The sequence below is a fragment of the Eschscholzia californica genome, unplaced genomic scaffold (assembly GCF_041429995.1).
Source record: "Eschscholzia californica isolate CP2 unplaced genomic scaffold, dmEscCali1.0.p SCAF_3, whole genome shotgun sequence".
NCBI lineage: Eukaryota > Viridiplantae > Streptophyta > Magnoliopsida > Ranunculales > Papaveraceae > Eschscholzia > Eschscholzia californica.
Window position 1 is genome coordinate 50,466,518 of NW_028238420.1, and position 15,907 is coordinate 50,482,424.

The 15,907-nt window shown below is 36.7% G+C and overlaps 3 protein-coding genes and 1 pseudogene across 4 annotated transcripts; all 4 read left to right on the plus strand.

Annotated features, from left to right (window-relative positions):
* Positions 1–542: 542 nt before the first annotated feature.
* Positions 543–3,215, plus strand: LOC147551434 (UPF0481 protein At3g47200-like; annotated as a pseudogene). Its single transcript, XR_015238422.1, has one exon. The product of XR_015238422.1 is annotated as a UPF0481 protein At3g47200-like (transcript).
* Positions 3,216–3,423: 208 nt separating this feature from the next.
* LOC147551435 (UPF0481 protein At3g47200-like) lies at positions 3,424–9,391 on the plus strand. The gene is made up of 6 exons (XM_086671372.1): positions 3,424–3,694; positions 3,749–3,896; positions 4,553–4,723; positions 4,819–6,756; positions 7,426–7,590; positions 7,782–9,391. Exon 4 carries the CDS (start codon positions 4,833–4,835, stop codon positions 6,372–6,374), a length of 1,542 nt encoding a protein of 513 aa, XP_086527498.1. The 5' UTR covers positions 3,424–3,694; positions 3,749–3,896; positions 4,553–4,723; positions 4,819–4,832; the 3' UTR covers positions 6,375–6,756; positions 7,426–7,590; positions 7,782–9,391.
* On the plus strand, positions 7,808–9,391 carry LOC147551436 (UPF0481 protein At3g47200-like). Its single transcript, XM_086671374.1, has one exon. The coding sequence runs from the start codon at positions 7,808–7,810 to the stop codon at positions 9,275–9,277; it is 1,470 nt and encodes a 489-aa protein (XP_086527500.1). The 3' UTR covers positions 9,278–9,391.
* Positions 9,392–12,216: 2,825 nt separating this feature from the next.
* LOC147551437 (large ribosomal subunit protein mL101 (rPPR4)-like) lies at positions 12,217–15,210 on the plus strand. The gene is made up of 2 exons (XM_086665836.1): positions 12,217–12,647; positions 13,651–15,210. The coding sequence occupies exons 1-2, from the start codon at positions 12,345–12,347 to the stop codon at positions 14,881–14,883; spliced, it is 1,536 nt and encodes a 511-aa protein (XP_086521962.1). The 5' UTR covers positions 12,217–12,344; the 3' UTR covers positions 14,884–15,210.
* The last annotated feature ends 697 nt before the right edge of the window (positions 15,211–15,907 follow it).

The window sequence follows — 15,907 nt, forward strand, 5'->3', positions numbered from 1 at the left end:
TCTTTTTGTGGATTTTGTGATCTTATTGCTTATAACAATGCTTAGACAGGGAAGTTACCTCTATGAGTTCTTATTTTTTTTTATGGAGTGTCTCATCAATTTTGCTGAAGACGTTTGAATACTTTTATCTTATGATATCACAGAAAATTGTTTAGGATGTGGTAAAGATGTCTCCAACCTCTTCAATGAGCTTTGTTGCAATATGATGGGGAACCATTCCTATTGTGGTTTGAGTGAAACCTGACTACTTTTATAGTCTATAGACAACTATTTTATAATAGAAATGTTATTTGGCCCAGAAATGGGGGTAAAGTATAGGCCGAAAGCTGATATTGTCGACTCCCATTGCTCAAGGCCATGTGAGAGAGAAATGCTCAGACCCATAGAAGCCGGCCATGTTCAGACCGATGGGAGCCGGACACATTAGTTTTTTTGCTGTTTGGCCTTCCCTAATGACCTTTGGTTTTGAAAAACGAATCCGCAAGAACTTTTACCTGCCATATTTGTTCAACAAAACATAGTGAGGTCCCGCCTTTGAAACTCTCCCTCCAAGCGCACTCTCTCTCTCTTCATTCCCTTGAAACCCTAGAACCTGAAAGAGAAATTCTAGCAGCTTCTAATTGAATTTATCTTCCAAAGAGAGATCCCATCATACTACGAATTAGGGTTTTCACTTATCTTTAACTTGGATGATTAGAAGATGTTGAATAAGACGAAATTTAGATTCGAAAGTTTTGGTAACAGTCAGAGGAACCACTTACAAATTAGAGAGGTCTCATTTTCCTCAAAGACTCTATCACGCGGTAGTGATGGTGATGAGCCTCTAGCCAGCTGGGTAAAAGTCAACACAGATGGTTCATCGTCCATCGAGAGGTAATCCAGGGGTTTCTGGTTGTGATGGGATATTTAGAAGTAAGAGAGGCTTTCTATTAGGTTGTTTTGCAATACCTTTGGGTATTCAAAAACTCGGTATACTCAGAGTTGATGGTTGTACTACATGCTGTAAATATGGCGAGGACCAGAAGTTGGAAGAAGATTTGGTTGGAATGTGATTCTATGTTAGTTTTGCATGCACTTAATAACACCTCCATAGTTCCTTGGCGTCAACAGAACCATTGGAGAAACATTTTAGATCGGAATAGAAAGATGGAGTTTCAAATCTCACATATTTACAGAGAAGGAAATGCTGTTGTTGATCGGCTAGCAAATGAAGGTTGCTTATTGGCAAATGCTAATTTGTGAAGTGTTGCCCCTGATCTCTTGTTATAAATGTCAGGTTTTAAGTCCCCCTTCTATTTGTAATTCTTTTTCATTTATTGATAATATCAATCTAATGATAGATGCTTCATGACGTGCGAACCTACTTGGAATGTCATGTAAAGCATAGTGAAGATATCACTCCTTTCATTTAAAAAAAAAAATAGATTGTCATGTAAAGCATAGTGAAGATATCACTCCTTTCACTAAAAAAAAAGTGATAGTGATGATGAAGGGATTGACCTTCTTGATGGTGCCTTCATGAAATGAATGAATTGATGAAGAAACAGAAGCAACTAAACCCTAAAAGGCAGAGAGGTATAAAGGGATGGAAGACGATATTAGGGCTTACCCTGACTTTTGATCTTCTTCAAACTGGTTATGGTTCTACTGTGTAATTCAATAGCAGGTAACTTTCATTTTCATGTTCTTGATTTGTTTTTTAAAAAATCCTATGAGGCTATGATCGTATTATTAAGTAGCATTGAGAGTCAAGAGAATGATGATAATTCTTCCCTAAAGAAAAATGATGATGATGAGTACTTAAACTATTAAGATTGATACTTGGCTCGAAACAGATGGCCAACCCTAGGGCGAAGGCCGATGTGTGCAAGGATAGGCTATATCTTAGATAGATATGATATTTGTTATGAGACCTAGTATATTTAGAGTGCACAAGAAGTTTCACGAAATGAACAAGCGTGCTTACTTGCCTGAATTGGTTTCAATTGGTCCTTTACACCGAGGGGAACCAAACTTACAAGCAGTGGAACAAACTAAGCTGATTTATATGCACGATATGCTTTCTCGAAAAGCAAAAGAAGAAAATTTTTCAGAAGATGAAGGGTGGTTATACATATTGGGGATTTGTGCAACATTTGTTGAGGGTAAAGAAGAAGAAGCTAGAAATTGTTACTCTGAACCTATTGCTCTCGGAAGCCACGATTTCGTCCAAATGTTAGTAATTGATGGTTTATTTATAATTGAGCTCTTTCTCAGGGTTATTTGCAAAATTAAGATCGATAAGTACGATCCTTTATTAAGTAAATGTGGGGATTCTGCCAGTTTACATAGAGATCTTATACTCCTTGAGAACCAAATCCCTATGCTTGTTCTAACCGGCCTATTCAAGATACTTGGAGTAAAGGAAGAAACACAATCAGTTCTTAGCTTGGCTTTCTTCAATTTTATGATGCCAAGAGAGAAAGATGTTCTTTTGAAATATACGAAAAGTGAAGGACGAGGCGAGCATTTACTAGATTTTCTTGCGAATACATTCCACCATTCACCAAAAAAAGAACAAGTTGTTGATAATAAGTGCTCAACCCATGAGTGCAAACATTTACTAGGTAAACTATTTAAAAAGTCTCATCTTCCGCCTGAAATCGTCCCCGAAAAAAACAATGTTATATTCTTCCAAAGTAATGCCAAATGCTACAGAGATGAAACGTTCGGGAATAAAGTTCAAAAAAGGGTCTTCAAAAGGTAGTTTCTTAAATATCAAATTCAGTAACGGTGAATTGGAGATTCCTCCTGTACTTATTCATGACAATAGCGAACTCTTCTTTAGAAATCTTATTGCTTCTGAACAATGCTCAAATGGAAAAGTTATTTATTTTAGTTCTTATGCTTCCTTCGTCGATTCTGCAGATGATGTTCAAATACTTCGTTCTGAGGGTATCATAACAAATTATTTAGGAAGTGATGACGAAGTTGCAGACATCTTTAATAAGCTCTGTCGTGATTTAATCACTAGCCCTTCTATTTATTTGGGTTTGAGTGAGAAACTTAAAACGTATTGCAGTAAGAACATACATATTTGGAGAGCAACATGGAAGCGTGATTACTGCAACAGCCCGTGTGCAACTATTTCATTCTTAGCTGCAATTCTACTGCTTCTTCTTACTCTCACTTCAACTATATTTGCTATTATTCCAGTTGTTAGTTGATTAACGAATGTTATGGTTATAAATAATATTAAAATCGGAAAATTTTCGACTGTGAAGGGTCTATTAGTCTCTTTACTGCAAATATTTTGTTGGAGAAGGAGTTACATCAGATATATTAATTGTTTCCATTGCATGTTATGTATGTTGTGTTTTTTCTCTTCTTGTAAAGTGTATGCTATTTAATACCTGTTTGGTTTCTCATTTCTACAATTTCAAGTAACTTCTATGTGGAAAAACCGTAAGCAGTATTATCTGGAAGATGAAATATGCTTGTAATTCCCCTTGTTCAGGAATGAGTGAGCAGAATGTTGGGTATTACCAGAGAATTAGCTCATCAAATATTTGTAGTTGAAGATATTAATTTGCCAAGTCCCACGGAATTCGTGTATCTGCAGTTTATAGAAATGATGGTGGGTTACGAGATAGTTGTTGCTAGTCTAGAGAGATTGATAGATATGCTAAAGATGAAGGCGCTAACAATGTCGAAAGCAACTTATCTCGTTCTATATGAAGTGGATCAAATGTTTGACCTTGGTTTCGAGCCACAAATAAGAAATATTGTTGGATAAATAAGACCGGACCGGATTGTCAGATGTTCTTTTTTCTCGGCAACTATAAGCGGGAAATTCTAGCAGAGCCATAAGAGTTACTGTTGGACACCGAGGATATTACTCTGGTGAAGCCATGAAGGTAAAGCTTTAGTGTATTTTCTTTTATCGGATTTGGGACATTATGAAGTACTCCGACAGAGGCATATCGAACATGAGCCTCTAGGAATCTTCATGATGAGTAATCACTAACAACTATGTCATGAATAGCGTTCTTAGTCTACGGTGTCATAATCATTTCCGTTGCCTAATATGATAACGTGTTGTCCTAATATTTTACTCATTGTCGTAAAGAGTATTCCTCATTATATGTTAGCGGAAGAAACGGGCCTTGACTTTATGAGCCAGAGATAAGAAATGCGCGGGAGCAACTCGGTGAAATGAGAGTTGTATTTAATATTTTACAGCCGAACATATTTTGTTATTATTTGACTAATCCAGCCCATACATATTAGATTAGTCAGACATTAAAGAGAATGATCTTTCATAGTCCTTAAAAGTGATAAATACTTTTATTAGTTTATATATATATATATATATATATATATATTATATATATATATATATAGTAATACTAAATCCCATTTTATGTGTTGGTGGGGGATTGGAGGCATTGACTTCATGAGCCAATGCTAGGATTTTGTTGAAACTTAACATTACAGCTGTTATTAGTATGTCACAATTTTTTAAAAGAAATCCAAAGGATCTCACTTGTGGTTGACTTACTTATGTTTTCAGATTGGAAAATAAACTTAACGAGCTGCTAGTGTTTTGATCTTCAATTAAAGACTTAATTGAATCTTATTCAGAGCAGTTGCAAGAGAAGGAGCTACCCTCATTTAGTTGCCGGAGATCTCCAAACAGCTGGAGTTCATCTGCCCAACTCATCTTCGTCTCTAGTTTCTCTAAGTGAGTTCAAACTTTTGTACTGTTCTTTTTTTTGTAACCCCTTTCTTTCTTGTATGAAGATATTGACAAGTTGTTTCGATATTGCATGATCGCAGGTATTGAAGAATATATGGCAGGTCCAAGAAAGTGTAAAGATAAATATAGACAAGACCATGTTTCAGTTGAAATTCGAGATGGTGACTATGACTCAAGGGATGGAACTGTCGAAATTGAAGTTCCAGACGAGGCAATTGTTGATTCCATTAAGGCCAAGCTTGGGAAAGCATTTTCTTCACAGCATGGAGGAATACGTTGTAGTATATTCAGAGTTCACAAAAAGTTTCTTAAAATAAACGGTCATGCTTACTCTCCTGAAGTCATCTTGATTGGTCCCTTACACCGTGGTAAACCAAAATTTCAAGCAATGGAACATACTAAGTTGCTTTACATGCACGCCTTGCTTTACCGAATGGCAGAAGAAAAATCTAAAGAACAACATAGTTCTGAAGTCATATCCGACTCGGAGTTGAGCAATATTAATGAGTGTGCTCGAAGCAGGAGAGAGATATTAGAAGAAGAAGAAGAAAAAGCTCTCAAGTGGGAACATGAACCAAAAATTGAAGGGTGGTCATCAATACTGGAGAAGTGTGTTGCATATATTAAGGGGATAGAAGAAGAAGCTAGATATTGTTACTCAGAACGAATTCCTCTCAAAAGTCACGAGTTCGTCCAAATCATGTTAATTGATGGATTATTTATAATCGAGTTTCTTCTCAAACTTGTTGTGTTTGGCAGGATAGACAGGTACGATCCTGTGCTTAGTAAAATTGGGGATTTGGTAAGTATAATGAGAGATCTATTACTCCTTGAGAACCAAATCCCTATGCTTGTTCTAACCGGCCTATTCGAGATAGTTGCGGCAAGAGAAATACAAGTTAAGTTTCCCCTAAATAGGCTCATATTGTATGCCTTCAATGCTATAATGCCAAGAGAGAAAGAAATTCTTAAGAAACATATTGAATGTAGTGGCAACCATATACTAGATTTTATTGCTAAGACATTCCATCCTTCCCCAAGAAATGAACAAGTTGTCATTCATGCGAAGAGCATGAACGATTATTTTAAAGTAATACCAAATGCAACAGAGATGAAACAATCAGGGATACAATTTAAAAAAGGGTCTGCAATGTCTAGCTTCTTAGATATAAAATTTAATATTAAAAAGGGTGAATTGGAGATTCCTCCTATAATTATTGCCCGCAATGCTGAAGTCTTGTTGAAAAATATTATTGCTTATGAACAATGCTTAGATGGAGAAGTTACTTATATGAGTTGTTATGCTTTCTTCATGGATTCTCTCATTGATTCGGCGGAAGATGTTCATATACTTAGTTCAAAGGGTATCATAAAAAATTATTTAGGAAGTGATGAAGATGTCGCAAATCTCTTCAATAAGCTACCTTTTGGAGCATATGCTGATTATTCTTATTATATTCGTCTTTATGATGAACTTAATACGTATTGCAGCAAGGAAAGAAATATTTGGAGAGCAACTTTGAAGCGTGACTACTTTAACGGTCCGTGGGCATATATGTCATTCTTTGCTGCACTTCTACTTCTTCTTCTTACTTTAACTTCGACTATATTTGCTATTACTCCTGTAGTTAATTGATTAATGAGTTTTAATAGAGTCTGGGACTAGAAACGTGTGGATGTGAATGGTCTCTTTGTTGCAACATTTTTTCTTGTAGAAGGAGAGACCCCTCTGTATCGTTTTCGTGTTATATCATGTATTTGTTAGTTCTTTTTAGAGTGTGTTATCTATCTTCTTTTTGCATGTTTTTATGTTTTCCTGTCCCTACTACTCCAATGCATATCATTGGGTCGATCGAATGTTTGACCTTTGTTTCGAGCCACAAATAAGATTTATTGTTGGCCAATTAAGACCACACTGGGTCGCCAGATATTCCTTTTTCAGACAACTATGCCCCGAAAGTTCTAGCGAAGTCTTGAGAGTTACTTCTGGCCAATGGGGGATGAAGGCAAGTTTGTAGGTACATTTCATTCTATCGATACATATCGAGCATGAGCCTCTATTAATCTTCTTGATGAGTAATCACAAACAACTATGTCAATAGCGTTTGTACAGTAACATAATTGTCTCTGTTGTCTAATATGATAACAAGTTGTCTAATTCCCTACTATATATTGGCCGAAGAAACGAGCCTTGACTTTATGAGCCAATGATATGCATTGGATTCGTCTTTGACAGCCCAGACACGAACCTTACAGTTATGAAAATACTACATAGTTATTTATGTGCAACCCGGTAGCTAAATAAATACTACATTCCATTTTATATATTGATGGGAGGCGAGAAAATGAATTTGGAGGCATCATTGACTTTATGACTTATGAGCCAATGACTGAGGATTGTAGTGAACCAACTCGTCAGCGCAAAGCTTTTGATGTTTATGATGATACGACCTACGCAGTTCTTGGTATCTCTAAATATACTGCGTTTTATGAAGTCACGTAACGATAGGGTTTGGGTTATTTTTCTAGCTAGCTAAATAAATACTACATTCCATTGGGCATCATTGACTTTAGGAAAATGATAGGATTGTATTGTACCAACTCCCGAAACAGTTGTTATTGGTATTCAACAAATTGTTTTCTTAATCCCACTTGTAGTTGACTTTATTTATTTCTCATGTTTTCAGATATTGAAGTAATCTCAATTGCAAGGATGTACTGCCTTATATTGTTAATCTTTCAATTAAAGAGTTTTTGGTAACTCTGTTTTATATTAGGAGTTCCACTTTGATCAATTGATTACCTTTTCTTAGATTGGGAGTTGAACCAGAAGGAACTACCTCTTAGATTGTGTGTGTGTGTGTTGGGGGGTGGTGTACTTTTCTTTTGCAGTTTCTCTTACAGTACAGATTAAGGATTTTGTAACTCAGTTTGGTGCTCAAAACTTTCATAACCCATCAAACGAACTCAACTGTATGGCGATAATACACCATTAATGTGAAAGACTAGCCCATCGTTCAAACTAACAAAGATATTTGACTAGTTGTTCATAATCGTAGATATTGAAGAATGGCAGGTACAAAAAGGCATAAACATAAACACAGGCGAGACCATGTTTCCGTTGAAATTCAAGATGATTACTATTATCCAAGCGATGAAATTGTTGATTCCATTGAAGCAGACGTTAAGGAAGCATTTTCTTTACAATATGGGAGAAGACCAAGTATATTCAAAGTGCACAAAAAGTTTCGCAAAATGAACAAACGTGCATACACACCTGAGGTGGCTTCCATTGGTCCCTTTCACCGTGGCAAACGACACTTACGAGCAATGGAACCAATTAAGTTGATGTACATGCACTCCTTGCTTAGTCGAACAGAAGCTGACGAAGGAACAATAGAAGAACTGGAACTCAAAACAGAAGGTGACTGGTTAGTCGCATTGAGGGATTGTACAAAATTTGTAGAGCGTAAAGAAGAACAAGCTAGAAATTGTTACTTCGAAACCATTCCTCTCGAAAGCGATGAGTTCGTCCGTATGTTGCTAATTGATGGTTTGTTCATAATTGAGCTCTTTTTCAGGACTCTTGGCATGGTCAAGAAGGGTAAGTATGATCCTTTATTTAGTAAAATTGGGGATTTATCAAGTTTAGCTAGAGATCTATTACTTCTTGAGAATCAAATTCCTATGCTCATTCTTACCGGCCTATTCAAAAGATTTGAAGTCAATGGAGAAGGACAATCCGGGCTTATCTTGTCTTTCTTCAATTTTGTAATGCCGAGAGAGAATGATATTCTTACGAAATACACGAAATGTGGACACCAAGGCGAGCATTTACTAGATTTTGTTGCTAATACCTTCCACCCTTCACCAGAAAATGAAGAAGTTGTTGATAATAAGTGCTCAGACTATAAATGCAAACATTTACTAGGTAAATTATTTAAGAAGTTTCATTGTTCACCTGAAATTTTCCCTGAAAAAACCATGATATATTCTAGCAAAGTTATGCCAAATGCTACAGAGATGACACGAGCGGGAATAAAGTTCAAGAAAGGGTCTTCAAAGGGTAGTTTCTTAGATATCAAATACAGTAAGGGTGAGTTGGAGATTCCTCGTGTACATATTCATGACTATAGCGAACTCTTCTTTAGAAATCTTATTGCTTCTGAACAATGCTCGGATGGAAAAGTTACTTATTTCAGTTCTTATGCTTCGTTCATGGATTCTCTTATTGATTCTGCGGACGATGTTCAAATACTCCGTTCCGAGGGTATCATAACAAACTACTTAGGAAGTGATGAAGAAGTTGCAAATCTCTTCAATAAGCTCTGCTGTGAAGTACAGATCAGTCCTATTTATTTGGGTACGTGTGAGAAAATCAATGCATATTGCAGTAAGAACATACATATTTGGAAAGCAAGTTGGAAGCGTGATTACTGCAGCAGCCCGTGCGCAACTATTTCATTCTTAGCTGCAATTCTTCTTCTTCTTCTTACTCTCACTTCGACTATATTTGCTATCATACCAGTTGTTAAATGATTAATGAATGTCATAGTAATATTGTTTTTGTTTGTGTTTTGTATGTTGTGATTTTGTAAGTGTATGATCTTTAAATGCTTCTTAATACATGCCTGATTTCCATGGTTTGAGTAATTGAAGTGATTCCTATGTGAAGATATATTAAAAATACTAAGCTATCAATCTTATTTGGAAGATGAAATTTGCTTGTACTTCCCCCTTGTTTAGGAATGAGTGAGCAGGATGTTGGGTATTTATTACCAGAGAATTAGTTCATCAAATATATTTGGAGTGAAGAAATCCATTTACCAAGTCCCATGGCATTCGTGTATTTTTGGTTTATCGTGGAATGCCTAAGCTTGAGAAATTTATGGACCCTAAGGCGGGAAACAGTTGTTGCTACTCAAGGAAATGAAGGTCCTAACAAGGTTAGGGAGGAACTTCTTTTTCTTCTAATATGAAGTTGATTTAATATCCGACCTTGGTTTAAAGCCATAAATGAGATTTATTTTGGTCAGATGTCAGATATTACTTTTTTCGGCAGCTATGCCTACGAAGTTCTAGCAGAGCCTTAAAGGTTCCTGTTGGCGATGAGGATCTTACTTTCGTGAAGCAATGAAGGTGTAGTATATTTCTTGTATTGGATTTGAAACATTAGGATTTACTGCATATCCAACATGAGCCTCTAAGGATCTTCTTGAGTAATCACAATTCACAAACAACTATGTCAATTGATTCTCCTATCACATAGTTATGGTCACAAAGAAAATTCTCCACTAGGACGCGGTGGGAACCTAGTTGTAAATAAAACTACTACACTGGGTTTGTACTTAAACTTTTAATCGGTTATATTAGTCTTTTTGTCGGTCATTGTCAATATTTTATGGCAATTATATCTGTAGATTTCGGGTATGTTGGTAACATCGGTAACATATATGGTCTAAATAATTAAATATGAAGCTTATGAGGAGGCTCAAAATTGTGTGTTTAAATCATAAACCAGTAAAGGATGGTATAATTAACACTATGACCTATTAACAAGACCTACACTACACTATCTTCAAGAATGGAGGTTGCAGGCCACAAATAGTTGGTGGGTGACAATTTTTGTTGTTGCAATGAACATTGATTCAAATATCCCATTCTTGAATGATCATTCTTGATATGATTATCATACTTCAGTCCTTATGAATAATTATGATAAATAAATGAAGATCTCAAAATAATTTGAGTTGATTAACAAAATTTCATTGTACTAGTTTGCTAAACCATTTCAATTTTTTAAATTAAATGGGTTTTTTTCTATCTTCCAATTGAATGGAATAGAATTTATGGTGTGTTTGGATGGCGGAATCATGAATCCGCGGATTCATGAGTCCTTGGGATTCATGATTCCACGGATTCATGAATCCTAGTAATATTTTTTGGCTTGTTTGACAACTAAGAATCCTATGATTTATTATTATTTGAGTATTTTTAAAAGTCTTTAGAAAAAATATGATTTTTGAAAAAAATAATGATTTTGAAAAAAAATAATGATTTTGTAGAAAGAAATATTTTTTTGTTGATTTTAAGTTTGAAATTTAGGTTCATTAATCCAAAATCCTAGCAAATCCTAGGGGGTAAGGTGGGATTTTGGTCCAATACAATTTTTGGAATTAGGAATCCTTAGGATTCAAGAATCCTAGGATTCTTGGTAGCCAAACAGACCAAGGATTTATGATTCCTACCAAATTCCACTTTTGATAGAAATCCTACTTAGGAATCCTGCAACCAAACACACCATTAGTTATTTGATACAGGGTTTGGCTGGGTTCCTTATAGTGAGGATCTCTATCTCAATCCGGTTTGAGATATTAATTTTCTTTGGTGGATATTTCGTGTTAGGATCATGTAAGTACGACATGCCGAGCTCACACCTCATCGCATTACCATTTGCACTTGTTCGTATATATTCAAATTTTGAATGATAAACGTGTATATAACTAATTGACTATATAAGGTCTGAAAACTGAGAAGAAGAAGATAATGAGAGGAAAGAGGGAGAAAAGATAGAAGAAAATAATAAAAAAGGTAAAATTGGAAATGAAATCGTAAAGTTGTTATTTTCATAAAGGAAATGTTTACTAGGGAGAGGGCCTTCTAGTCTAATGGTAGGGTCAAATGGATGAGTTGGTTAACTATGGGGGTCTAATGAAAAGTGAGTTTTAGTTTTTGGAAACCCATAAGAGAGTGCAAAATTTCAAATATAGACACTAAAAGTGGTGTCAGACTTTTAACTTTTGACTTGGTCAATTTAGTATGACCAAGTCAAATGTTATTCCACACCAACAGATGGATGAGTTGGTTAACTATGGGGGTCTAATGAGCAGTGAGCAAACCAACTTCTCTCTCTTTTCTTCTACTCGCTCTCCCATTTTCCTTCTCGCCCTCTCTTTCTCTCTCGCCCTCGACGATTACTTGGTTGAAATCCTCTACCGGGGTGAAAGGCAGAAAGGGACAGGAGAAAAGGAAAAAGGGTTAGGGGAGAGCAGGAGAAGTTGGTGGTGTGGTCGTCTTTTGGGTGTTGGTGAGAGGCTGTTGACATAATGGGGAACGAGGTAGTGTGTGTGCGTAAAGCACGGTTAGCCTAAATATATGGGAGCCTCCAAGCGGAGTAACAAATTGGGGCCCATATGACGTTTGCACATAAACTAGACTCTTAACTATTGAGTTACAACTTAAATCATGTTTTAAGCTTGTTTAAATTATATATTTCTAACTTACAAAATCCGAAACATAACTCCCCTTTTATTAAGTTAGGTCCAAAATAGACCCTTTATTTAAATCAGTGACTTCGAGGGAAAGTGTCAGCCCAGCATAATTGTTATAGACGCCCGCTATAAATGTTCTAAGCGCCTTTGCTAGGGCAACTTTTGAGAAAACCTTATAACTAAATGGGGGCGTCTAAAGCAATAGTTTTGGGCGCCTTTAAAATCTCCCTAACACGGCGTCAGTCGATTATCAGCATCGTCATTTCAGAACCCTAACTAAACCCCTTCCGAAGGCAGACCAAATTAGAGAGAGAAAAAAGAGTAGAGAGAGAGAGATGGCGAAGAGAGTTTCCCGATCAATATTCTTAGGTTCAGTACCATCTTCTTCTTCTTCTTCTTCTTGGAGAAGACTATCTACTCTAACTGCTTCTATCAATACCACCACCACCACCCGCAACAAGAATAAGAAGATATCTCTCAATCGTCGATTAGTAGCGTTAGGCGACACCAACGACGCTAACGTCTCTGACATCCTCGACCAATTGTTGAAGGAAAATGGTAAATCCGTACAGAAATATGAGATCATTCGAATAGTTAATGACCTTCGCAAATACAAGAGATACAATCACGCTATTCAGGTTTCCCCTTTTTATCCTCTTTTTTTATGTTCATGAACAGAATTCTCATTAGGGTTTTATAAAATGTTTTTTGTCCTCAGTTTCATATTGGCATTGTATTAGATCTTGTTATTTTTGTCAAAATCAAGTTTCTTTTGAACATTCATGGGAGGCCTATACACCTCCCAGTTTTGCATGAAGTTTAGCCCTTTCTTGTTCTTTGAATTCAACCCATAAACTGTTTTTTCCTCATTAACAATGCAAGATGAGAAGATGAGCTTCACAATGACGAGAAACCCATTTTGAGATAACTTGATGTGAAAATCCCACATTCCCACATTGGTTAGGGGAGCATCCAGAGCCTGGATCAAGTTTAGTAAGTTTTGAGACCTCTAGGTTAGGCTCGTCTAGCCGTCTCTAAGAACAAAACTCTGTACTACAGATCTGGGTTTGGGTGTCAACTGTTAAACGCAACATTCATGGATTTCAGGACCTAATTTTCATATTGGCATTGTATTTGATCTTGTTCTTTTTGTCAAAACCAAGTTTTTTTTTCAATCACCCCATCATATCAATATTCATCGATTTCAGGCCTAAACACATGCAATTTGTGCATAAAGTTTAGCCCTTTATGGTTCTTCAATTCAACCATAAACTGTTTTCTCCTCATTGACCATGCAAGATGAAAGGATGAACTTCTAATAGTTTACAATGAAAAAAAACATTTTGAGATAACTAGATGTCCCACGTTGCTTAGGGGAGCGTCCACAACATGGGTTATATATGCTCGCTCAAATTAAGTAAGTTCGAGGCATTTTGGGTAGGCTCGTGGAGCCTTCACTAAGAACAACAAAACCCCGTACTCTAGACGTGACTTTGGGTGTCAAAAGCAGGGACAATATTGTCAATAACGTCTGAGGCTTGAAGAATCACTCCAGAAATCCCTAGCCAACAAGTTCCTCCCCATTGTCGTATGAAATATATTTGTATATTGTGTTCTTAATTTTCAGTTTCCTATATGCAGATGATGGAGTGGTTAGAAAAAAATCGGTGGGATTTGTCTCATGGTGATCATGCAGTAAGATTGGATCTAATATCAAAAACCAAGGGAGTTGATGCAGCAGAAGTTTACTTTAATGGCCTTCCTGATTCTGCTAAGAACAAATTGACTTATGGAGCTCTTCTTCATTGTTATTGCGAAAAGAAAATGACTGATAAGGCAATGGGTCTTACGAAAAAGATGAGTGAAATGAAGTTGGATTCTTCTTCTTTAACTTATAACAATATAATATCATTGCATATGAAGATGGGAGAACCCGAAAAAGTCCCACAACTAGTACAAGAAATGAAGGAGAAAAATATAAAGCCGGATGTTTATACTTATAACTTGTTGATGAATAGCTATGCTTCTTTGAAGGATATCGGAGGAGCAGAGAGGGTTGTGGAGGAGATGAAGGCTAATGGGGTTAAGAGCGATTGGTCCACGTATGCTAACCTCGCCACGATTTATGTGAAGGCAGGATTATTTGAGAAGGCAGATTTGGCTCTTGGTGAGGTTGAAAAGATGAATGATGTGCATGATCAAAAAGCTTATCATATTCTCATGAGCTTGTATTCTCACACTTCGAACAAGTTAGGAGTAGCTCGAGTTTGGGAGTCTCTGAGGTCTGCTTTTCGGAAACCCACTAACCTTAGCTACCTCAATTTGCTTCAGGCTGTTGCTAGACTTGGAGATACAGATGGGCTTGAGAAATACTTCAAAGAGTGGGAATCCGGTTCCTTAACATACGATATCAGAGTTGCTAATGTTCTTATTGGTTCTTATCTCAACCGTGATATGCTCAAGGAAGCTGAATCAATTCTAGAAGGTGCCAAAAAGAGAGAGATCAAACCCAACTTCAGAACATTGGAGTTGTTTATGAATTTCTACTTGCAAAAACGTCAGATGGATTTAGCATTGAATAATTTGGAAGCTGCTTGCTCGAAAGTTAAGGAGAATGAATGGAAGCCCAGCCAAGAATCGGTGAATATGTTCTTTGAGTACTTTGAGCAAGAAAAGGACACTGAAAGTGCTGAGAAATTGTTCCAGAGCTTGAAGAAGGTTGATTCTGTTGATTCCAAAGTATATGCTTCTTTGCTTCGTTCGTACGTCGCTGCTGGAAAAGAAGAAACTCAGATGTTTCAAAGGATAAAAGACGATGGAATCGAGGTTACTTCTGAGATCAAACAATTGCTCGAAAGGGTATGTCCAAATTAAGGCCCCCTTAGTGTGCTGGTAGTTGAAGTTGCAATTTCGAGCCCAGAGATTTTGACCAAAATTGGTAGAAATTCAAATTTGGGTTGGGTGTTTTGTATTTTGGCAAGTAGAGATGAGAACTTAAAACCAAGATATTTACTGTTTTTAGTTCCATTTAGCCTTTTTATATTCTGTTTCAAGTTGTTTGTATTTTTTTTCCATGGGTTCGTTCAGTCAGAGAGGGGGCTGAGAACAATTTGTTTGTATTTTTTTCATGGTAGTAATAGTGAAAGGAGCTAGGGGTCAAATAAGTGTTTGAATATTTCTAATACATGTTATATTTTTCAAGGAGAAATTTTTGTCATCTCAACAGAAAAGAAAAGGAGAAATTTTGTCATTGGTTCCCAGTTTCTGGTTATGCCTATGTAGTAGTCATAAGAATATTGCAGGCGCAAATAGGTGATTGGTCTGAGTGGTTTTGCATCTTCTCGTAAGTTTCAGAGGTCATGGGTTCCCGTTTAGATTATCTTTGGCCACTAAATGACTTGAAGTGTCTAAGTGTCGCAGTTATGACGGCTAATGTACTTAATTTATGTTATATTTTTATGATGTATCAATGTCATGTAATGAATGTAATATGATAAATGGAGTCTCTCGTCAAAAAAAAAAAAAATTTAAGCATTTCAAATGAGAACGTTGAGAGGGTGTTGGGTCGGATGGGCTGCCCATGGGCAAATTCTTCAAGGCTCAGTAGGAGTGGATGCTCTTAAAATTTGTAGCGAATTTAACAGGGTGGATGATAGTTTAACCCACTGGGAGTGTTAGGCGGACAGTTTGTTAGTGTACTGGGTGTGCCCTAATGGGCTTGGGCATGACGGGCGGATGGTTGGTTAGTCCAACAATCGTGCTCTAATGGGCTTGAGCAGTCTGTTGTGTGAGCACTATTACCCAGGTCCAAATCACTAATTCTAGCTGGGCGGGCCCGTCTTCTGGCTTCAAACTTTTAGGCTTTCTCCAGCTTGGACCAATCACGAATGTGACTTTT

Bases quoted from the DNA above. Each gene is read 5' to 3' on its own strand.
- LOC147551437 (XM_086665836.1), top strand. From the start codon at position 12,345: ATGGCGAAGAGAGTTTCCCGATCAATATTCTTAGGTTCAGTACCATCT. The intron at 12,648-13,650 runs GTTTCCCCTTTT...TCCTATATGCAG, and splicing joins GATACAATCACGCTATTCAG to ATGATGGAGTGGTTAGAAAA.
- LOC147551436 (XM_086671374.1), top strand. From the start codon at position 7,808: ATGGCAGGTACAAAAAGGCATAAACATAAACACAGGCGAGACCATGTT.
- LOC147551435 (XM_086671372.1), top strand. From the start codon at position 4,833: ATGGCAGGTCCAAGAAAGTGTAAAGATAAATATAGACAAGACCATGTT.